The 25233-nt window shown below is 39.6% G+C and overlaps 1 protein-coding gene across 1 annotated transcript; it reads right to left on the bottom strand.

Moving 5' to 3' along the window:
- Positions 1-7: 7 nt before the first annotated feature.
- On the bottom strand, positions 8-13712 carry LOC109486546 (uncharacterized protein C10orf67, mitochondrial-like). Its single transcript, XM_019790382.1, has 15 exons — positions 13546-13712; positions 12239-12401; positions 11432-11481; positions 9613-9664; positions 9217-9291; positions 8506-8676; positions 7899-8046; positions 7353-7411; positions 6732-6797; positions 5830-6003; positions 5086-5177; positions 4425-4490; positions 1767-2044; positions 684-839; positions 8-467 (listed from the first exon to the last, which is right to left on the bottom strand). Exons 1-15 carry the CDS (start codon positions 13674-13676, stop codon positions 457-459), a joined length of 1692 nt encoding a protein of 563 aa, XP_019645941.1. The 5' UTR covers positions 13677-13712; the 3' UTR covers positions 8-456.
- Positions 13713-25233: the final 11521 nt, after the last annotated feature.

A 25233-nucleotide genomic window follows, 5' to 3' on the forward strand; every position in this document is an offset into this window, starting at 1 on the left:
TGGTTCCTTCTACTAGTGTTTCTTTATTTACATTATGTACACACGCAACATCACAAACTATACATTGGGAAGACACAATAAAAGATACCCTCATATACATAGTAGTATGCACCTATCAATGCAAATATTTTAAAATACCCAGTATAGCACTCCAGGGGAGCTATTCATATTAAACATGTACATGTAAGTGCACTTAGTGCAGTATAGTACTACCATGGATCAAAAATGCTTTGGTAATGTTAGAAGTAGGAGATAGGTATATAAAGGAAGATAACGAGTTTGTTGAGTCTGACCAATCACTGAACAGGAGTTTGTTGAGTCTGGCCAATCACTGAACAGGAGTTTGTTGAGTCTGGCCAATCACTGGACAGGAGTTTGTTGAGTCTGGCCAATCACTGAACAGGAGTTTGTTGAGTCTGGCCAATCACTGAACAGGAGTTTGTTGAGTCTGGCCAATCACTGGACAGGAGTTTGTTGAGTCTGGCCAATCACTGAAGAGGAGTTTGTGAGTCTGACCAATCACTGAAGAGGAGTTTGTTGAGTCTGACTGAACAGGAGTTTATTGAGTCTGGCCAATCACTGAAGAGGAGTTTGTTGAGTCTGACCAATCACTGAAGAGGAGTTTGGTGAGTCTGGCCAATCACTGGACAGGAGTTTCTTGAGTCTGGCCAATCACTGGACAGGCTCTGCGGAGGGTAGCACCACCACGTGGCTGGAGGTGGAAGGTCGGCTGGCCATCTCCTGGACGCTGCACTGTGAGGGTGCCCGGGGGGGTGGGGAGGGCAGGGGGAGCACCCCGCCCATATCAACATCCTCGTCAGAACCAACCACGTCGGACTCTGGAGGGGAGAAAGAGTTTCAACACTGTTAAAAAATAATTTATTTTATTATGTTTTACCTTTGCTGTTCTTGCCCCGTTTCGTCTTCTTCCGTTCCAAACAAATAAGGTCAATAACCTGTACTTAATGGCATTACATTATGTAGCAAGTGGCAGGACTGAGTTGAAGGGGCTGGTCACCATGGTATATGAATGTGCTTGAGCAGTACTAGTAGTTTGTTAGGCTAGACCCTGTATCTGTATCAGTATAGAACAAGAAACAGTCATGACTTCAAATACCAGAGTCATCAACCAAGAATTGAGGTGTTCAAAAACTTGTATTTTCCAAGAACTATTGTAGAGTGGAACTCATTGCCACCAAGATCAGTTGGGGCATCATCACTAGAAAGCTTTAAACAACACTTGCAATTAAATGTGCAAAGATTGAGAGTAACAAGTAATTCGGTGTGAAATAGCTAGCTGCCGCCGCGCCGTGTGCCTGTGAAGCTCGTGTGTTATGCCGAAAGGCAGTTATAAAGGCTATACAGAGACAGTGTAGGTGTAGCAGTTGAGAATGTACCCGCCAGGGAATACAATGTATATCTACCTGCTTTAGAGCATAATGAGATTCACTTTTTGTTTCACTTGACACTGTAAGGATTTTAGACACTGAACAAGACTATTTCTTGAGAGGGGTGAAGGAAGCCATATACATGTACATCTGGGCCTATCACCCTTCTTTGAACCGCGACAGGGGCCGACATCGTCTACCTTCGACCCAGTGTTGACGTCACACTTCAAAGAAGCCACGTGACAAGCTTCACTGGGTCAGTCTACTGAGGAAGACCAGAGTGACTGGTCGAAAGCTCTAGGTGAGAGAATTTTTTGTGTTGGAACAAAAGTTTTAACTTTAAAGAAATAATGAGATTCAGTTGAGTGATGACGTTACCTGCAGTAGAGAAGACCTCGGTGCCCCTCCCGCTCGGCGCTGAGTTGGTGTGTTTCTCCAGTCTCTCCAGTTCGCGCTCTCTCCGGTTGTTCGTCCTGCTCGCCGAGCGAGACTTCTGGATGCGCGGGAGCGGCGCGGGCTGTTTCCTGGGCCCCTGTTGGCTGGGCGGCGCGGACGTGGCCACCTCCGTGTTGTACGCGATGGTGGCGTGGTGGAGCGTGGCCGCCTGCTTCTGTAGCGTCTGTCTGATGTAACTCTCATCTTTCAAAGCGTGGAGACTGCAACGAACAAGCAAAAAAAATCATAAACATCTAAACCAGAGTGTGTGTAAGAAAGTCAGCATCCCCCATTGGATTTATATGCTTTTTTGAACCTGCAGTTTCAAAAAAAGCTGCTAGGGAGCCCAAAATGTACACACAGTCAGCTCTTTTTCTTAACTTTAAAACATACAACATACAAATTATCCTGTAAAAAAAATTATCCTGTCAACAAGCAAATAAATGAACAGACAAATAATTCTAGCATGGCATTCTATGAAGATTTAATTCAACTTATGCAGTGGAATAGAGATGGTGATGATACTTACTTTGTTTTCTAGTACATCCAGTTGGAAAAGAGACAGAGCAAATGAAAAGGACAAGTCAGAATTGCAAGTAGCAATACCACTCTTAGAAACAGACTTTTTAGTGCTAAGTATTGCACCAAAATGTAAATAAATGTAGGGGGCATTAACTACAAGAAGATGCATGCTGTGAATAGAGAGAAGGCCTTGCAGCACAAGTAAAGATGTGAACAACTAAAATTTACTTTTTCTACAAGAATTTATTGTAAATCAGCATAAAATACTGGAAATATGAAAGATAATGCAGTGCCAACTGAATCCAAGTACTGTAAATATTGTCAAATTTATGGTAGTTTACTGGGTCAGCTTTCCACCATTGATATCATGTCACCAGAAATATTTATTCAGTGATGTGCACTGTGTACCTACCATGAACTTTAAATGGGCCTTAAAAACACCTTATTTTCCCCATACCGAAAACTATTCTGCTGTATTATCACCATTTTTACACCACACCCTGAAGAAGTCAGCACATTTCACCAGAAATATTGTCCGACTCACTTTCTTCTCTGGAAAGTAAAGCGCCATGCAAGCAAAACGCAGCATGCACAGCAAAACATTATATGATAAATTTATGCAATACCGTAGGTTTGTCTTGTACATTGTGATTAACAACTGAATCAGAATAGTGATGCTTCACCATTTCAAATATGCCAAAGCAGTCTTGTTAAATTTACAGTTAAAGTCCTTCCTGCACCACATGGTGCATAGGGCAGTGCCCATCTCTGGTTCAGTAGCCCTTGGGCCACACAGTTGTGCAATCACTACAGCAGGGGGCTAGTCCACTGGTAGTGGTGTGTGTTTAACTCCCATACTCTTTCCCAAATGCTGTACTCCCATACTCTTTCCCAAATGCTGTACTCCCATACTCTTTCCCAAATGCTGTACTCCCATACTCTTTCCCAAATGCTGTACTCCCATACTCTTTCCCCAAAAAAGAGGGAAACAAAACTCAAGCTTGTAGTCGGAATATCATCTTCAAACAGTTTACTGGTATATTAAAATTCCCCAAACATCTGACAACTGTACACTTCCATAGGCATTTCTTTTGTCTTAAGTCTTAAGTAACTCGCTCGACTACAAGTGGGCACCCTTACTTTGTTAAAGTGCCAAGATCAAACACCCAGCTTCACATGCCTTCATATGTACCAAGGACTAGCAGGCTGTGGAACTCCTTACCAGCCTCGGTTTTCCCTGACAGTCCTAATATGACTAAATTCAAGACTGCAGTTAACAGATTCTTGTTGAATTCCTCTTAGAGATTTTCTGCTTTTTGACAATTATGTACCATGCAATTGTGTATAATGTATTTGATAAGGGTATGTATATGTGTAGTTAAGCGAGGGGAATTGATGTGGCGTATTGAACTGAAGATCATCGTTATACGATGTTAAGATCAGGTTCATTCTGCACTGATTAGAAAAAAAATAGACGAATAAAAAATATATGATTTGTACCTTCTGCAACTGTTGACAAAAATGTCATAATTGTTCCACAAAAGAGTTCAAACAAAAGGCAAGGACACATTTATTCCAAGCACAAGTTCAATGTGAGTACAAGTGTACTTACTCTTGCCTCCCTTTGGCTTGCTACTACGCAAGGAGAGTACAGACAGAGAGTGAAAAGGTAGACATGTTGTTAATGAGATAAGTGAGTAGCACACAAGAGCTCAAATTACTAGTGGTTGACATTTGTCCATCACTTACAAATGTATAACTGTGGCCTGTCACAGATGTCTCAAAAAACCTAACTTAAGAGAAAGAACCTCACTCACTCACTCACTCACTCACTCACTCACTCACTCACTCACTCACTCACTCACTCACTCACTCACTCACTCACTCACTCACTCACACTCACTATCCTAAGTACCAATATTAGGAATACCAAAATATTTTTTAATCGCAGTAGATAACCTGTATGAGGAACACACTCTCATTCCTTTAAAAAGGAGAACAAGTGATTTCTTAAAATGTTGTGTGTTTTGACTCATTGAAGCTATGTTTTCTCTAGTCTTTTATTGTTTGTAGACTCACCTCTGTTTCAGGATAGCAAACTTCTTCTCCCAGGTACGGTTGGTTCTGTCCAGGTCTTTTTTCAATCTGGATAAAAATAGATAAGAAGAAATGATACATTACAGTTCTATTTTTCTAATCAAGACCTCCACATTAAAGATTTAAAAATTTAATCATAACAAAGCAGTGTTCTAACCAGCCTGATTTTTTTCCCTCATGTCAATTTTGTCTGACCCAACATTTTTCACTTCTGAGGGCGTGAAGCGTTGCACAGTTGGCACAACAATCCTAGGGGAAATGTATGTTGAAATCTTGACCCTCTGAAACATCATTTCCTGCACTTTGACAGACAGATTTTGCTGGTAGACTAAGCTTAGTTTAATGACATCTCTTTCCATATCTTTACACACCAATTTTTGTTAGCCTGGGTGCCAGACCCACAGCACACTAGGCTCAGAGTTACCTAGTGTGCAGAGGAATTTTGGAAAGGACTGGCCCTGTACACAGGATATCTTTGAGCCTAGTGTGCTGTGAGTCTGGCACCCTGGCTAATTTTTGTCTGTCAGATTGTGCAAAATTTTGGTCCCTCACAAGTGTCAAAATTCTGTCAACTGACAGAAAGATGGATGCTGGTTAGAACACTAACAAAGTAAAAAATATTTAAAAGGAGTAGAGAAATCACCTGGCTATTTCCTCAGCCTGTTTCATCTCCAGTTTCTTCAGTCTCTTGACCTCCTCCTCTGCATTGCTGTTGGTCACCATCGAAGCCTCTTGCTACAGAAATAAGAGCAGTAAAACACATCTTTAACTATGTTAAAAAGTTAAGAGTTAGATGTTCAAAGGTTATGTGTAACAGGTCGTTCGGTGTAATATAGCCAGCTCCCGCCAGGCCGCGTGCTAACGAAGCTGGTGTGTTACGCCGATAATCGGTTATAACTTATAGTGACTACACAGATAGTAAATCACTATAGTATAAATCATGTCAAACTTTTCAAAGGTTAAGATTTTCCTTCTCATGGTCAAACCTGAGATCTCAGAAACTACAGAAACAATGTATCTGTATCAGTATAACCACTCTCTGGAGTAAAACACCAGCTTTGCAGGCACGCACAAACAACCTGTTATACCCAATCTTTGTAGCCTACTGTGCAGGCCTCCGGGCGGGTGGGAGTTTTGATACTGCATTTTGTAGACACGGCGGGAACAAAGTTAACCAACCTTCTTTGGGCAGCTGGTTGTAGGTTGGCCGGCAGTTAAAAGAACGTTGAAGAAATTGTACAAAACGCAGTATCAAAACTCCCACCCACCTGGAGTCCTACACAGGAGGCTACAATCTTTGCATGTCTAACTGTAGGAGCTGTTTAAAGCTTTTTAGTGATGATGTTCCACTCTACGATACGTAATGCAAATGATAAAGAAAAGTTACCTTGGCTAGGAGCTCCTGTTGTCTCTTCCGCTGTGCCTCCATCTCCCTTTGCCGCTGTTTCTCGGCCTCCTCGGCTTCCTTGGCCAGCTGCTGTGCCTGGGACAGCGCAGAGGACTTGGCGCTCTTCACCTGTTCCTGCATCTGCCGCTCCAGGTCCAGCCGCTGTTTCTCCAGCTGGGAAGAACGAGAAGGAATCATAAAAAAAGGTACCCAACAAGAACCTTAGCCTGGGTACCATCGTATTTTGCTTCGCTACAATCACTTTTTTCTAGCGTAATCCGGAGCAAAATCCGTCTATTTAAAGAGCGTGATGGTTTTTCAATCAGTAGTAGTGCTTCTGTAAATGCGTTTACATCTGCAGTGGTTTTGTTTTGCTGTGTGAAGGAAAATGAGGTTTTGCAGCGTTTGAAATTTAAACAATTCTGCAGTGCAGTAGAAATACACAACACACATTTGCTTGGTTTGGTTTTCATGTACAATGTATAGATGCAGATTTGGGTGCAAATTTCACGAAGTGCCCTTGCACATCAGTACTTAATACAGTTTGATACATTTTTTGGAGTGTGAAAGGTGTGAATACGGCACATCAGGTGCTGAATCGTGTGCTACTTTTATCTCCAACCTACCTCTCCATTATGACTGTCTGTTTCAACCTGTATTGCGCACTTTGAAATGAAGCGATATATAGTAGCATAGTTAGGACTTGGGTACAAGCTAGACCAAGATGGTTACAATAACTTGTGTACATGGCTCTTGTTGGATATGTACAAAGTTTAGAGCTACATAAATACAGTATCTGTATATGCATAATGCAAGAAGCAACATTGCATCACGTACCAAGATGTTTTGAAAACATTGGAGTTGCACAAGAACAATGGGTGCGAGACAACTCGAAAACTTACCATTCTACGATTGGTGGCCTTGTCTGACTCCATCTGAGCTCTCAACTCTTCAATCTGTTGCCTCAACTGAAAATGTATCAAGAAAATTGATTAAAGCATTATAACAGCAACAAAGCTTTGTCAACTTCACTTTTAAAACATGTAAGTCTTCTAGCTTACTACTGTAACATTGAGCATCAGTGCCCTCTAGTAGCAAGCTACAGTACTGCACCATGCTAAGCAGGCCTTGCAAGTATGTGCCATCTACATGTACAAATCTTTGCCAACTGCACTTCAAAAACATGCGAGTCTTCTAGAAGCTTACTAACAGTAACTGTAATATTGAGTATCAGTGCCCTCTAGTGACAAGCTACAGTACTGCACTATGATAGGCAGGCCTTGCAAGTATGTGAAACATTCCAAATTGGTTGATTCGAAGTCTAAGGGTACCCTCGGTCACATACAGAACATGCCTGTCTGTCTGCAGTATCTAAAGATGTCAATCAGAGCAGATACCAAAGCCACGAGAGACAGTAAGCCGAGAATCCTCCAAAGTACTGATAATCTCCTTGGAGGTTGGATGACAACATCTTGTCTACATGTTATCTGTGTGTAAGACGTGAAGACAGACAGTCTATGTACCTCCTCCTGCACAGCCTTTTCCTTCTCCAGCTTGTCCTGTTGTAGGCTGATTTCAGCATCTGTTAGACAAGAGACTTATCAGATACAAGTCTTCAGAAGAGTTGTGTTACACCAAAACTGAGGACTGGTAGATTTCTATCCATCCCTATACTCATATAATGCTTACATCCACAGTTATTGCAAAGGTATGGCCAATGTTTCTTCCCCACTGCCACAGCATGTCGGCAGAACGTACTGCACCTGCGCAAAACCAGCAATGCATTGTACATGGCACTTCATCAGAAAGTCTCATATAAGGTCGTATTTGCGTATCCCGTCTGTAGTTTCCATATGTTATATCGAAAAAGATATCCTCTGCAACGGCTAGGCAAAATTCTAATGAAATGGTGACCAAACATCCAACGAAAACCGCGAAAAATCAGGGTTTTGCGCAGGCGAAATATGTTCTGCCGACGTGCTATGGTAGTGGGGATTAAAAAGTGGAAACAAATAGAGGCTATAGCGGTTTTCAGTACAGTCAGTCACAAAACTACATATGAGCCTTACTGAGGTTGTCGATTGTGTCATCCCTGGTCTCCAGAGTGTCCTGTAGGTCGTCGACCTTGTCCTGCAGCTTGGCGATGTCCAGTTTCAGCTCCTCAACCTGTTGTTCATTCCCGTCTGACTTGGAGCCCTCCGAGTCCTCGTAATTAAACTAGGAAGAAAATAAAACAGTCAGAAGTGGGGGTGTAAGTGGTAGCATGCTCGGCTCGGAACCAAAAGGTCCCCGGTTTGAATCCTGCCATGTCACCGATCTTGTGCCCTTGGGCAAGGCACTTTACATGACTTTCCTAACTTCAGGTGTAAATGAGTACCTGACCTCAGGTTTGACATCTTGAAGAGGTGATAGAAACCTGTTATGTCAATCCTTCCACAAATTAGTACATCATAATGTGCCATTTTCAAGAGTTTACAATCCCATTCTTGGCCATTTACATACATGTATATGGGCAAAAAGTATATTCTGTTTTCAGAATCTTTACTTCGATATTAAGTTACCATTTTTATTTACAGTATTAGTTTCATCCCCTATTCCACACATGGAATGCTTCTAACTCTATAGACTCTAATGAGAAAGTGGAAGATAGCATTTGATTTCTAGGGGTGTTCTCACCACTTTGACGTCAGCGTTTTCCTGGTACTCCTTGAGCTGCATCTGCAGCATCTGAATGATGGACTCGTTCCTCTGGATCTGTGCCTGCAGTTCCTTGTACTTCTCCGTCATGGCGCTCTTTCCCTTGGACTGCTTGGCATGCTCCAGGTTCAGCTTGCTGCTGTAGTAATTCTGGAATAAAATTTGCATAAAATTTGCATTGGATTTGCATAAAATTTGCATTCATTGACTTTGAGTGAATCAGACTCATACTGACTGGCATGCTCCAGGTTCAGTGTGCTACTGCGGTAATTCTCGAATAAAATTTGCATAAAATTTGCATTCATTAACTTTGAGCGAATCAAACTGAGACTGTCCTACTAAAAGCCATAATGACTTGTGCCAATTTTTTACTCTCTAAGCAGAGGTTTTGGTTTTGGCTAATTTTTGGCACGTTTTTAGGCTTTTTACCATTTTTGCACTGGTATTACGCGAAAAAAAAGAAGGCCTGATAATAAAGCCTAAAAACACAGCAAAAATAAGCCAAAAAACCAAACCTCTGTTTGGAGAATACCACTTTTTAAGAAGGAACATACTATGTGGATACTTCTGAAGTTCATGACTTCACTATACTGATAACAAGACTTTGCTTCTTATCCATGACTCGAAGTACATGTATAAGACTTAAAGGAGTACTGAAAAGTTTAGAAGACAGCCTGGCATTAACCATACCTTGTACTGGTTGGCTATTTTGACCATGGCATCTGCAAGCTGTTGTCGAAAGCTCTTCCTTACAACCTGCATTTTCTGTTTGGAAAAAAAATCACTTCTTGAAACTGAAGACATGTAGTGTTAATACAATGTATGTGAAAAACATTGTGAGACAATACCAAACCAACATTTCACTGTCTTTATACTGTTTAAAAACCTTCTAAGTTTCTTACAACATAGTAAGAAACACATAGCAGGTCATTCTAAACTGACTGAAAAATTAAAGTACAAGAAGAACAGTCTCCAACTTTTCACAGTACAATATATTTCCTGCAGTTCACTATTTGATCACAAGGGGTCTCTCTTACAGCTGGAGCCAAATTCAAAGACTTGAGCATTGATGATGAATGTACTTACATCTAGATGAATCTTTTCCAGGTCCTCCAACTTGTCATTGACTCTACAATACCTAGCACACAAAGAGGAATGTTCAAACGTTAAGTGGCGGTCTCTACCATAAAATTCTCATGAAGAACGCATGAATAATGAATAAGTACTAATGGACTGTCCATTGCCGTTATAAAATTTTCATGTAGATTAGTTTAAATTCTAAAGGTTAAAGAAGAGTCAATGAGTGCTTTCCTAATATTTGGAAATAAATCTATTACTTTTTACTTGAATGGCAAATTATCGTGCAAAATTCAACGACTTTCGGAAAAGTAAGTGCATCTTTTTTTTTCAGTCAGAATTAAACATAGCAAAACCTGAGAGAAGTCTTTAACATTGGGGAACTCTTCAATATTTTTCTGTGTACAGTATGGTATCGCCACATCTTAAATGCAATTAAATTTCTTAATTGGGTCCATATTACAATTCTAAATACAATACTAATATAATTTCTCTATAATCTCCAAGCAGATGTTTAAAAAAAGTGTCTGTGCCAAACAGTTTGGTGCACACATCTTTTTGCAGGATTTTCTACATCTTTCTGTTCTTTTATTTCTTCTTCCTCAAATACAATAATGTACCTTCTAATAAAACAAAGACATGCATATAACACTGAGCTTAACCCTACGAACATGTACATCTACTTGGATATTAAATACTCTAGTGCACTTAAAAGCTTTTTTACAGTCAGCCCTACTTCAGGGTTACAATTCTTATTCCTCTTCATTAAATATGTGCTAAAACTAAGTAAAAGTGGCAATTTGGTCATATGGTTAGGGTTGTTGACTCAGAATCTGAAGGTTTTGGGTTCGAATCCCTAGCGGGCCCACTGTTGTGTCCTTTAATAGGAAACCTCACTGGACTTGGGTGAAAATGAGCTAGATCTGAGTGAGTTAGGGACATCCTCTTGGATGGGGCATAAAGCTGGATGTCTTGTATTTTAGAGAGGTGCACCTAGAGCACATTAAAGATCACACCAAACTTGATACTAGTAAACATAAAACATAAAAATGAGCAGGGGTCCTTCCCAACTTGTGTGTGGTTCAAACCTAACAGTCTGGTCTTACACAGCTTGTACTGTTTAGTTATATACAAAACTGACATGTTAACACCTGAAGGTGGTTTACCCATTATGCGAAACAAAACTAAACCTTACAAGGTTGAGTGAGGGCGCCAAGTATACAAGTCAGACGTACACAGGGCTCAATTCTGTGTGATTAAAGAGGCCATCTACATCAGGGCATTACAACCATCCCTCAACAGAGACAGGGGGCGCCACAGACTTTCTGCAACCTATGATCCACTGCTGACGAAGTCACGTGTGCTATCTGCGTGACGTCACGGAAGCGGTGGATTGTTCATTCCTTGACAAAGACTGGAGTTGTACAGTCGAAAATTTGGGTGCGTCCAATTTCTTGTGTTGGAAATTACAGTTAAACTTATTGTTTATTGTTTATTTACCATTTGCACGTATATTAAAAACAATTACACAATCAAATAATAATAATCAAAGAATGTGCGGGGTAGGCCAGAAACCTGGGTGGTTAAAGGACTCAATTCTAGTAAGTATTTAACCTCCTATCTGAAGGACATCCCTAACCTAAGTGCAGTAATAAAATTTGTGCTAAGTGCCTTTCTCAAGGGCACAACATTGTGGCGTGTCACTGGGGTTTGAACCCAGGACCTCCTGATTCCTGGGCAAACACTCAAACCATTACGCCACAGGATGCCAACACATTGACGTTGATTCTTCTAGTATTTGTTCCAGATGTTTGGGAGGGAAACTTACAGATCCAGGGCCTTTGCCTGTAACTTGGCCTCATAGTCTGCCTGGAGAACCTGCAGTGGTAGAAATAATATTTTTCAGTGTTCTGCAATATTACAGAATGTCAAAAGTTTGTTCTACAATTCAGAAAAAAATTGACTTTCTGCAAATACACACTTAAAAGTCCGGATCTAAACCCATGGCGTATACAAAATTGCATGTTGCCAGCAAACATTTTATATGCAATTTGAAAAATACATGCAAAATTACATGAATGTACACAAAAGGTCCAAAAGAACCAGTAGCCTGATTTTTTCAGTCTGCAAAATTGCAGGTGGCAGCTGTCCAAGATGTCTGCTGGATAGAGCTGTTTACCTAAACCCACATTTAGGTTCAGGTCCGGATTCAAATCCAGAGGTTTAGCTTCAGTTCTGGACTCGTAAGTCCAGACCTAAACCCATGGCATATACAAAATTGCATGTTGGCAACTTTGCAATGTTGTTTGGGCAAAACTTTGCCCACATAACATGGAGGCCGACACTTGATGATGGTTGATGGCAATGTTTTTTTTTTTCATTTTGCAGCACAGATTTTGCAATCTACGGAAGGTTTCAGGTGGGTTGGAAAGAAAAGGGGTATGTGAAATGTTTTTTTTTAAAGTCCGGAATTGGTTCTTGACTTTTAGTTTTTTTTTCATACTTGAACCTAAACATTTTTACAAGTCCGGAACCGGTCCAGCAAACTGGCATACAGCACTACCCTGGGGTGGTCACCTTGGGCAGGTTTGACTGTACTGAAAATTTCTCGCAGGTGGGTACTTCTAACACAGACCTGCTTGCTGAAGTGAAGGTCCTTCCGGAGGGCACGTGCATCCTGGACCAGGTTGTTTAACACCTCTGTCATCCGCTTCAGTCCCACGATCTCCGAATGTTCCGTCTGACACGACCGGTCCTGGCTGAAGAAACCAACCCTCATCTGGTCTGCTATGGAGGGGCTGAAAATGATAATGATATCTTTTATTAATTTGCCCAAAGGTTAATTGCAAGAGTTTAGAGAACATAGCATGTGTTGTCAAGTGGTTAGCAACCCTGCCACTGGGCCAAGAGGTTCAGAGTTCGGATCCCAGCTGTTGTCGCTCACTTGACATGAATGCTACTATAAAGGGTCGCAGTCCTTAGGACAGGATGTGGTCCACTGATGATTGTGCTTGTCAAAAAAAGCTAGGGGAATTTCCCCAGTACAATGAACCTGTAAATACTGTACACAGCGTCTGTCTTCTCTGTCACGACCAGTGGAAGATTAGCTCTTCAATGAGCTAAACTGGATCCAGATCACTTTCTTTTAACACATATTAAATAGTATTTATGACAAGAAGAGGAAAAAAGAGGATGATGAAAAGTCCCCATTTCTAAAGTGCGTTTTGTGTTTTTTGGCAGATTGTGGCAAAAAGTCTGTTTCTTTCAGCCTCATAATGATGGCATATCAATGTTACAAATTAAATGCATAAACACAAATAAATTTTGAGACAATATACACAATGTACTATGGGTTCAACACAAACCTTAATATAATACACATAACATGTGATATAGGAACAAAAGTACAGATGAAAAACGACAGAATTTTGATTATATTAAATGATAAATGTAGAAGGCAATTGGCATTGACCTTTTTGATTGATTTATTAGATTACTGGGGTAACCCAATTACCCAAGCATGTAGATAATGCAATAACGTTTGTCGTCTTTTGACATGTATTAAGATGAATCGTTGACTTAATAATACATCTGGAATTACAATGTAGGTCACCAATCGATGGATGGTCCCTAAAAATTTGTTGACAAATTCAAAAAACAACAGAATTGCGAATTGACAAACCGTAAATACTCTGTTAGTAAACGTCAAATTATCAAAATATGAATAACGAATGATAAATCTTATTAAGGCATGAAATGTAACAACTGATCAACCTTAAGATGCAACTTTGATAGGAAACACACTTTGTGTTAAAAAAAAAACCGTGAAAATCTGTCTCTACTAGTAAAACAAAACTGAAGTGGCTACTTGGTTCCATATCAGTAAGTCCCACTTAAAACGCCATATATTCTAAGCCTATAGACATAAGAAGGGCTTAATACCCGAGAAAGTCATCGTCGTCGCTGTCTCCTGCCTGTAACGCCAGAATCTCCTCTTCCATCGCCCTTCTGGCCTGAGAAACAGGCATTTTTCTGCGGGAATTCGGCCTTTTTTCCAACAAGGCGACCGCCATCTTGGTTGCTAACAAACTAACTAGGACAGAAAATAGCCTTCCATTTGAAACAAGATAACCGGTGTTGAGTACTTGAAAGGAAATGTCCCCTAAGTAGGCCAATCATTTGAGATCACTATATATATAAATAATTCAATAATATAGATTGAGAACTTTAGGGAGCGATGTGGATTCTCTTCTGATCTGAGGGGTTTGAATTATTTATTTCTTGCGTGCGATTCTGCGGTACTTTGGGTTACAAATAAGAAGCCTGATTGGAAATGGCATCCAAACACAAGAAACCCACAATACCGCCAGCATTCTTTTTTTCACTTATCCTGGTCAGTTTTATACCTTTTAATTTCAAAACAATTAATTTTACAACGGTTTATGAAATGATATAAATCTTGCATACAGTTTCTACAGAATATCAGCTTCTTTCACATATTCATTTTGTTTGGTTGCCATGATGAAAACACAGAATGCAACAGAGCGTGGAAATTTATTCTTCGATATTTACCATATCAACAAATGTTGTCACAAATATCACAACTTTATATTAAATAAAATGTATATTGTTTATTCTCATTGGTTTTAATTGTGAATATTGTTGTTGTCGATGGATTATACTGAGATTGTGTTTGGTATGTTTGGATGCGGTTGCACAGCTTGGCTGTATCGATGAGACACCAGAGACATGGACGGGTACAGCGACTGTAGCAGCTCCGGTAAGATAAAACCTTCCTCTAACGTCTCATTTCGCAACATTGTACGTTACCCTTGTGTATATAGTGTATACATAACATCCCAGACTTTCCCTGGTGATTCTATTTTGGCTCAGTTATTTGGGCGCGGGGAAAATCCAGTGGGCTGGGAATGGCCCCAGGCCAAAATCATGTTAGTGAAACTAGCACGATCATGCCTTGACCCTCTTGATCAATGTTCAGTATTATTTGCGCAATGTTCTCCAGATTTCCACGATAATATTCCCAGTGCAAATAGAAAAGTCTAAGGGAAATACAATGGCTCTCTGTGATCAGAGGTTCAGCGTTTTCTATTGGCCGAGAAGTTTGTTTTGAATTCTCGGCAGGTTTTTATCGTCATAGCAACTTTTACGGTTGCCTGTGTCCAACCGTGAGAAAATCCCACGAATGTTGTCATACGTGATATTACACATGTATATTTATATATGTCATACATATCGTATGGATGATATGTTATACATTTAAACTTCATCGCTGCATCATACTTTAGATTCTTTTTTCTAATAAAAACTGGCATGTATGTTAAAATAACACAGGCCCATAACATAGCTATGGTCTTTAGGGTTAGTTTTTTATTGTCTTAATTTCAGAAAGACAATAAGAACTTTGTGGATTTCCTAAGTATAGGCATGACACAGTGTTTGCATAGTATCATGCCCAATCTGTAGATTGTAACGTATTTAGACAACATAATTAGCATTTTTTGGCTGTCAATAATATCTGTGTTTATACTTTGCAATGTCAACCTTAGGTACAGCTAGGTCACTCTTCCAAATTCTTGCTGAAAGGGATTTTTGTTTTCTCAATGTCTGAATGTCAGTCAAAGAGAGTTGTGTGTTTACACAAGGGGGTTAGGTAGTGGTATTTTCTACCTTAACCCTGTACCCCTGTAGAAATCTAAACAGGAAAAGTGGGTCATGTTGTGGGACAATACAGTGGCTAATGGACCAGCACAAGTAACATGTCACAGATGTGTGTGGTTATCTGGTAGCCTGATAGGAAGGATTATATTATGTGTATCTGGGTTGGACTGTTGTCAGTATCAAAGCTAGTTAAGTAGTCTCTTATCTATACTATTCTAAGCACAGGTTTGCTTGCTAGCTATCATTATAGAACTGTTAAGCATTTGAAGATTTGCTTGATGAAAATATACTTAGTAAGTGAGAACTCTTAGTAAGCTCTTGGCTTCGAGTTGCATATATAGAAATCTGTAACAAAGTTTGAATTTGGAACAGGCATTCGAAAGTTCCATCCCTGGTACACTACTTCTAAAAATTATTTAGTACCCGAAAATAGTTGCATTTTTTTGTACTGGCATAACAAGAGCCAAGCTTTTCAATGAGAATGGGTGCCAGGCTATTCAATAGGCAAATGACCAGTGGATCTAGGATTCTAAGGCATAAGTACAGATACTAGGCTATATCAACACTTCCTTCCTGTGTAAATCCTTCACAATTTTGTAATAAGTCTAAGTTTCATGAAGTATTCGAGTCATCAGAGATAGAATTCAATGATAATGTGATAGTCCCAAAATGGGGGCCCGCAAGCCCTTTTCCGTAGAGCGTAATCGGCAGTTTTAATTCCACGTAGAGCGTAGACGGATCGCTCTAATATTTTTGCGTAGAGCGTATTCGGCATTTTAATTCTACGTAATGCGTTGTAGCCACTTGGAATTTATCGTTAAGCTTAATCAAGAGGTTTCCGAATTCAGCGTAGAGCATTGTCGGGACCCCCCCTTGCAGGCCCTCCAGAATTGCTGCACAACAAAATGACTTGCTTCCTACTGAATCCTATAGAACAACATTTTAAAACTTAAAAACGAGCAAGAACCTTCTAGCCTGAAGTAGTCTAGCTGCTTTCTAACAATTACAAACGGTAATTCTTTTAAAGAAAAAGTCAAATTAGACGTAATTGTCGATGAGTGATTGTTACCTGTCTCTGTTCATTTTGTAATTTGCCAAAGGGCGGATCTGAACCAAATGCCACCAACTGTTTCTAGACTGAGTCTGACTCATCCAATTTTCAAAACTATGTTTTTTCCTTGCCGTCCCAGTAAAAAAGTTTATAAGATGAACAGTTTATAATATGGCTGTCAGCCTCCCAGAAATTCCTTTTTCTTTTCAAATACGGTACAATGTACTAGTAATTAATCTCCAAGCAGATCCTACGGTGGCAAGACAACTCCATTGTCCAGAGGAGTGTCCATTAGCCACCGTAGGATCTTCTTGGAGATTAAGTTAGTACTCTACTAGTAATACAATTATTTCGATCACAGGCTGTTATTATCTTTTGTATACCTTGCATTGTTCTAAACTAGTGTGAATAGCTCACGCTTTTACCAAGGCAGTAGGGGGTATGAATGAAAAGAAATCTATACTATTATTGACTTGAGTGATTAACAGTACACTCAGGGTCTTGTAGAACCCTCCTTTGCTATCCTCTTGTAGACTCAGCCAAGCAGGGAAAAAAATGTGGGGAAAAGATCTCACTCTGTATTTGATTCTGTAGTGATCAAATTTTGTCAGTAAAAAAAGAGGGCCTGCATGGGGGATAGTGATTACAAATTATGCAAACTTTTCGCCCCCGATTATGAATATTCTCCGAGCTAATTACGAACAATTTTGCGTTATGGCAGCTAATGTAACGATTATGAATTATGATGATGTTGGGTGACTGCCTACAGATTACAAAGAGTAACTAGAAAGGTAACATTTGCAAAGCAAATGCATAATGTTTACCTTTTAAGTCTTACTCAAACACATTCATATACTGTGACAGGAGTCTAAATCCCTCCTGCTATAAATTGCAACACGATGTAACACAACACTAGTTACCATGGTGACTGACATCTGGTTCAAGTCATTGACCTTAGTTGTTTGGAGAAGAAGAGGAAGAAGAAACAGAGCAAAAATAATATGTTTTCCTTCTGCAAAGGTAAACATTAAAAGGCCCAAATACATGTACGCCTTTAAAAAAAGGCCTGCAGGCCCTCAAAAAAGTGACTTGTCTTGAAGGTGATTCATCGCCTTCTTGGTTCATAAAGTAAACGTTATGATATGAGTACAAGTTGTCACAAGTCTGTGTTATCTTGTAACAGCAGCCCCGCACCTCAAGCTTATCTTCCATTCCGCCACCCCACAATTGTTTATGACAGTTGTTGGGCCCACAGACTGAAACCACAGCTCAAACACGTTTATACGAATCCCGAGAAACGTTTCAAAATTGCGGAAACCTCTGAGGACCCAGCTTTACGTATGGTGCGAGGGCAGTCATTTTGATTGGGAAAGACTTGTCGTACGCCCTTGAGACACTGGTTGCATACAAATGGACTAATGCCTGCATTTATTAGGGGTTGCACACTTGTAGCATAGATAATGCTGTTGCAGTACCTTGATACATGATGTTCCTCATACATTGTATACGACTTTGTAAAATATTTTATATTTTATAAGAGATACATAGAAAAAAGGTTAAATCATCAAAAAGCAGAAGAGGGAATTATTGTATGGTCAGATCCTTGCTTTTTTACTTTCTTACTATGGAAAATAATGGATATTTGGTACATGGTCTGATATCGCTTTCAGCATACATCTACATGTACTCTACAATGTGTCTTTTGCAATTATTCACAATCAGTTCTGAAGAGTTTAGTGGGTTGATGTAATGTGGCTATAATATTTGGTGTGTGTTTTATTACTATTGTACTATATTGTACATCAAGCCTAGAGAGAAATAAAAGAGGGCCTGCATGCCCTTTTTAGAATAGTATTAGGCATAATCAGACCTTTCTAGTTTTCGTAATCCGTAGGCAGCTGCCCAAAATCATCGTAATTCATAATCAGTACATTAGCCGTAATTGTTCGTAATCAGCTCTGAGAATTTAACGTAATTCGTGGGGAAGATTTGCTGTAATTCGGAATCTCTAAACCCCCCATACAGGCCCTCATAAAAACTTTTCAACACGCAGAATTTCAATTGCCAGTAACCTCCTGCATCTTGCAATGGGACTGTCACATATTTCATTCCTTTTTATCGCGGCACAATATCCTGTCTTCCCAGGCCTCTCAATCCTTCACAGACACTACCAGGCAATTACCGCAGTGTTATCATATACCCTGGGAGTTTGATAAGGCCTTAGTTAAACCTCAAGTGGGCATGCATCAGTGCCTGCTCAGATGATAGGAGAAAATATAGAATAAAACTGTAGGATTGAAAAGAAAGTGATGAATACATGTCTCCTATACTGACGAGATTATATGAGGCCTAGGAAAAAAATGTAGTGTTTCCTGTTTCAGTCCTGAAAAAAAAGGTCAGTAGGTAGGGATTATCTTTTTTGTTTCCTTTCTTTTTTTTTCTAGACTTCGGTGATATCTATATTTTATAGTGATCCAACTTATGCAATACATTGTAACAAAGTAGATTTTCCCCAGATCAAGTTATTTTCTCCACCATTTCATGTTTTTGCATCAAAACATAGAAAAAATCATGACAATCCACGTATAATTCACCTTTATACCAGCTATAACTGTTTGAGTAGTTCAGTTAAAGCAGAAACAAAACAACTTTTCAACAAGCTCAGTAGGTGAAGATAAGAAAATCCCCTATGAAAATTCACATCAGTGCTGCTTTCTTCCAATATAAGCCATAAAGTGCTTCATTTTATGGAACCAATAGATAGGGGATTTGTGTCAGTATCTTGCAGTTTGATCTAATCTAAGTTGAAATGACTTCGGGCATCTCAGTGGGTTTACACTAACAACTCTTTCTTTCAGAAGTACTGAAGCTTGCCGCAATACATGTCAGTGCTAATTTGTTATTTCCAGGTTAGAACAGTGTATTAATTTTGAAGCGAGATGAGAATGTCAAAGTAAGATTAACAGTTTAACAAAGTAAATGAGTCCCATTCTTCCAATGTCAACGCTGGAAAACTGGTTGTACCATGTTTCATCACTCAGGTAGTGCTGCATACCGGTTCACTGGACTTGGATCCGGACTTGTAAGAATGTTTAGGTTCAAGTCCAAAAAAACCTAAAAGTTAAGAACCGAGTCCGGACTTATTACCATAAAAGACCATTTCACAAACCCCTTTTCTTTCCAAACCACCTAAAACCTTCCGTAGATTGCAAAATCTTTGCTGCAAAATGAAGAAAACATTGCCATCAGGCATCGTCAAGTGTCGGCCTCCATGTTATATGTGGCCAAAGTTTCACCCATACAACATTACATGGTTGCCAACATGCAATTTTGTATATGCCATGGGTTTAGGTCCGGACTTACAAGTCCGGAACTGAACCTAAACCTTTGGACTTGAATCCAGACCTGAACCTAAATGTGGGTTTAGGTATGCAGCACTACACTCAGGTATCAGATCATGGAGCTAGAAAGGGTCGATCAGCTCAAAAAATTTTTGTCCCTTGCAGGGGTCTTCACAAAAATTGCTAGGGTCAGCAGTTTTTTCTAGGGTCGGTCGGGAAACAGGAAACACAACATTTTTTTTCCTAGGCCTAAGGTGTCAGGAATTAAAGGATTCAACATGGGATAGGCCTTGTGCTACATGCACCTTAAATTGACACCATTCTGTCCACACTTGAGTTCATTAACCTAACCTTTGACCATGGCATATGGCAGGGTACTGTAATTCCTGATTTTTTCACAGTACTTTAATGTTTGCATTTTTCTTGGTTCTGCACTGTGGACTTATCATTTAATTTACCGTTAACAACTAGTTCGCTGACTTTTTTTTCTGCACCTGTCACCACCATGAATACATGTAGTTTGAACTGCAAAATCTAAAAGTAAAGAAAGCCTGGCAAGAACTCAACAAAATTTTTATCCTCCTGTGCTCCCATATATATATACCAGGATAAAGATATGAGAAGGGTACAATATCGACCAAATATTTTAGAACTTTCCCAGTTTCCCAGTTCCCAATATTTTAGAAATTTCACTGTTTTATGGAAAATTCATGATATCACAATACATCTCCTTTGTATGACTACTATACTAAAGAATTATTTCAATCATGATTTTAAAATGTCCCTTTCCCTAGCCTCCTGCCACAAAATAAAAAAAACTGCAAAAGTAAATGAATTTACACTGACACTCAGTGACAGTAAAAACATTTTTTTATAATTCTGGTCAGGGTTCTAGCCAGCAACAGTTTTTCCGTCAGTTGCAGGAACTTAGAAACGTAAAAAAATTTTGAACCAATTCATCGACCTTGCCGGAAAAAAATTGACAAAAACCTTGGGTAAAAATATAAAACCATACAAAGGACCACCAACAACCACTCTCAACTCATGATTTGCCTCTCAAATTGTGTGAACTTGCGTTTTTAAAGGCTTGAAATTCCAAAAATTTCCCCCTTATTTAACTACCTAGATTGCATGCACTCTTCCCCCAGGTCCGATCATGAACCTAGGCTGACAGAAAAAAAAAGATTTGGGTTCTGGTTGCTTCTGTTTTTGAAGGCGAATGATCAAGCTTATGCCAACTTTTCTGCAATGCGTGCTGTGGCACTGGTAAGAATAATGGTTGTAGCTTATCGACGGTAATGGCCACTTTACACAGCGATAATCCTATCTAATGTAACACCAAAGCCGTTAAATCTGTGCCAGCAGGGAGGAAATGGGGACACAACATAGTTTTACGACGTCTAATGGTACTATTTATTTTATTTTCCAAACCGAACGTAAAATAATCAAGACCCCTGCACATACATGTATGTATTTTTGAGATTTTGTCTCGAAAACAATCATTTTTTCTGCTGTGATTGTAGTTAGATAGGACATGTTGCCACACTATGTTAGACTGTATTAACTTTCAATTTCCCAAGTAAACACTAATCAAATTTCTATGTTCATACCACATTAATTTTTAACACACTCTCAATCTCATATTCCCAAATATTTGCTCTGTATGGAGAAAACTCCAATAGTTCATGAACTCACAGTTAGGCCACACCAACTTAATTTTATGGATGACATCCGCGTGTGCATTCATTTTCGCCTGTTCTCGAAAAAAAAGAGATCACGTCCACTGAGGCTATGGCCTGGCTCTAGGCCTGGGTAGTCCATGGTAGTTAGCGACAATACAGAGCCAGGCTACCGAAGCTCCATCACTCAAGAACTCAGTACATACGTACAGTGTCGATTCATAAATTCCGCAAAAAGTCAGCATGTGCCGGCTTGTCGTAAACGTCGCTAAGTTCTGCCGCAAATTCACAATACCAGCTTTGTATTCCTGTGGTGCAGTAGCATTTTTATTTTTGGCCAGAATTTTTTTTTACTCGCCTGTGCGCCCTACTTTAGGGTCTTCAGAGGATGTCATCCATAAAATTTAGTCGGTGTGGCCTTACCGATGTTTGAAAGTGAGTTGAACCAAATGTGGGATGTAAAAAAGAGCACTGTGGCAGTCACAGTCAACTGTGGTTAGCGAGGTTTATTGGTTCAAAAGACGGTGCATCCGGCCTGGTGTGCACACTTCAAAGTCCAGGATTTGGGGCAGACTGGAGAGATAGGAACAGATAGGAAACCACTATATCCTCATCTTTGTGTAGGAGTGGTCGGTGGGTGTGACCGTATTTTAAACACCCACATCACTGGATGTGGACTAGCCCCCTGCTGTAGTGCTTGCACAATTACCTGGCCAAAAAGCTATAACTTTCAAGAACACTGCCCTATACGTCAAGCAGTTTATGCTTGTGGGTGCAAAATATTAATTGAAAAAAAAAGGACACACACAAGTTCAATTTATGATAGTACAGTTTGGCAGAATGTAGGATTTTTTTGGAATGTCTGGAGCTAACCCTATGCTGCATTAAAAATTCTAAGTTAAAAAGTAAAGATAAAGTAAGAAATGTTCATTGGACAAAAAGTTTACTACTGCCTACTCCTTGCTTTTAGTCCTATTATTTTGGACAATTTAGAATAGATACTGGTACATGTAGATTTTCTTTACCTTTCTAGTCATTTTCATTTTATTAGTTGAACTTGAACTCATGTTATATAAACTTCTACCCTGTTCTGCCAACCCCTCGACTTTCTGAGATGGACTTGCCCTACTTTGTGTAAGAACTAAGCTGCACTTTATCCCCAAATTGCTGATTACTCACTGAGCAAACCGAAGACAAATTGTCCGCTTTTCTCGCATTAGATACAACCCATTTGGCGTCTCTGCCCAAGACCCTGTGCCCTACCAACCGCAGAGGACATAAAAAAAGGCGTGCGGCCCGCCGATTCGACAAACAAAGGTGTAAATCAACCCAACCTTAGGTGGAACCGAATAAAATCCGTCAACCTCGAGGGAAAAACTAACAAATAGCCGTACGTAGTATTCCATTTACTGTCTATTTATGGAACGTGTAAGATCAATATTTCGGTCAGGTTTCCTAATTGCCAGCGCAATGCTTTAGAGAGTGTCTTACTGGTCTTGTCACCCGTAGGGGATTCAGACTTCAGGCTCATTGTATGTAGTCAGTGATTGCTAAAAGCCTACATAAATCTTTTATTCCCAGGGCTTCAATATAGAGGTCAAAATCTAACCTTCCTCTGGGAAGAAAGCCAGTAACTAGAAAAGCCTCCCCAAAGGGGTTCAGGTATTGAAAAATGTCTTTTTTTAATGGAGATGTATGTTGTGTATAGCCCAGCTTTCTGAATGGATTTTTATGGCTTTAGCTGATGGTAATCAGGCCATGGATTTGAGCACCAGTGGTTAGATGTATTACAACTTGTTTGAGTGGCCAAGCACTACTTAAAAGGTAATGTCTTCTATTTCCTAAGATATTGTTCCAAAAGCGTGCACTATTAGAACTATAATCTTCACAGTATAATGGCATCTCATAAACCTTGTAAATGTGGGGAAACAGTGGTTAGAGGTATTACTATTACATTGTTTGAGTAGCCAAGCACTAAGTAGTAAAAGGTAAATGTCTTCTATTTCCTAAGATATTGTTCCAAAAGCGTGCACTATTAGAAATATAATCTTCACTATAATGGCATCTCATAAACCTTGTAAATGTGGGGAAACAGTGGTTAAAGGTATTACTATAACAAATTGTTTAAGTAGCCATTAGCACTAAAGCAAGGTAAATGTCTTCTATTTCCTACGATATTGTTCCAAAAGCGTGCACTAGTAGAACTATAATCTTCACTATAATGGCATCTCATAAACCTTGTAAATGTTGGGAAACAGTGGTTAAAGGTATTACTATAACAAATTGTTTAAGTAGCCATTAGCACTAAAGCAAGGTAAATGTCTTCTATTTTCTAAGATATTGTTCCAAAAGTGTGCACTATTAGAACTATAATCATAACTATAATTCTCATAAACCTTCTAAATGTTGGGAAACAGTGGTTAGAGGTATTACTATTACATTGTTTGAGTAGCCAAGCACTTAGTAGTAAAAGGTAAATGTCTTCTATTTCCTAAGATATTGTTCCAAAAGCGTGCACTATTAGAACTATAATCTACACTATAATGGCATCTCATAAACCTTGTAAATGTGGGGAAACAGTGGTTAGAGGTATTACTATAACAAATTGTTTAAGTAGCCATTAGCACTAAAGCAAGGTAAATGTCTTCTATTTTCTAAGATATTGTTCCAAAAGTGTGCACTATTAGAACTATAATCATAACTATAATTCTCATAAACCTTCTAAATGTTGGGAAACAGTGGTTAGAGGTACAGTATTACACTATTATAACTTGTTTGAGTAGCCAAGCACTAAAAGGTAAATGTCTTCTATTCCCTAAAATATTGTTCCACATGAGTACCCTATTAAAACTGTAATCTTCACTATAATGGCATCTCATAAACCTTGTAGATGTTGGGAAGCGGTGATAGATGTTGTGTCCATACCGGGCGCCCGAAATTGCGTAAAAGTGGGCTCCATTTCCTGAGATAATGCGACGTGTCAGGAAATTGGTATTGAACCACTTTTGCCAGGGGTCCCCGATGGAGCATCATTGGCCCACAATTGCTTCATAAATAACCTGGGTTCGCTTCTCCTAGCTTAGTAGACGATCCATTAGGAATAGCCAGTGGCGTTTTTCAGTCTGGACTTCAATTGTGTAAATCGTGAAATAATTGCAGTGGCGTTATATTATGTAACCCATAGCCTGGGTGCCATCCGTTTTGTAACAGGGCTTCTTGCGAATTCGCTAACCTGTGGGTGTAAAACGAATGGCTCCCAGGCTGATATGTTCATGGTTTTTGTGGCGACCTCTCACTATGAACTCACCACACGTACACCGCAAGGATGTGCTCTGATTTATAATAATGTCACAACCGTGGCCTCAAATGCACCAAGAACTCTCGATTTTCCCCACACTGTAATATAAAGGACAAAGAGGGTAACATGGGTGACCTTAGAGTGAGGACAAAGCGTGAGGATTTTTATTAGCTAGTAGTGAACTTTGGTGTCGCGAAGGTTCGTGCATATTTTGGTTCAAGTTCAACTAAAGAATCTGAATGCAACCTTGTATGTATCTCTCTTGGGATGAAATCTTAGAATGATAAGTAGGAATGTTCAATATGTTTTAACCTCAAGTTCATGTTTCACAGTTGAGTAGACATTTCTGAGGGCCTGTATGGGGGGTCCCAACAATGCTCTACGCTAAATTTTGAGAGCCGGCTATAGCTACGTATTACGCTGAATTCAGGAAGCCACCCCATCACGTTTTACGATAAATTTCGTAAAACGTAGCTGCAACGCATTACGTAGAATCAAACCGGTGAATTACGCTCTACGCAAAATGCGCCAAATACGCTCTTCGTCGAACGAGAGCGGCCCGTCCACACTCTACGTAGAATT

Source organism: Branchiostoma belcheri, unplaced genomic scaffold (assembly GCF_001625305.1).
Source record: "Branchiostoma belcheri isolate BF01 breed outbred unplaced genomic scaffold, Haploidv18h27 scaffold81, whole genome shotgun sequence".
In the NCBI taxonomy this organism is placed as follows: Eukaryota; Metazoa; Chordata; class Leptocardii; order Amphioxiformes; family Branchiostomatidae; genus Branchiostoma; species Branchiostoma belcheri.

Bases quoted from the DNA above. Each gene is read 5' to 3' on its own strand.
- LOC109486546 (XM_019790382.1), bottom strand. From the start codon at position 13,676: ATGGCGGTCGCCTTGTTGGAAAAAAGGCCGAATTCCCGCAGAAAAATG. The intron at 6,004-6,731 runs GTAAGTTTTCGA...CGTTCTTCCCAG, and splicing joins AGGCCACCAATCGTAGAATG to CTGGAGAAACAGCGGCTGGA. The intron at 5,178-5,829 runs GTAACTTTTCTT...TTATTTCTGTAG, and splicing joins AACAGGAGCTCCTAGCCAAG to CAAGAGGCTTCGATGGTGAC.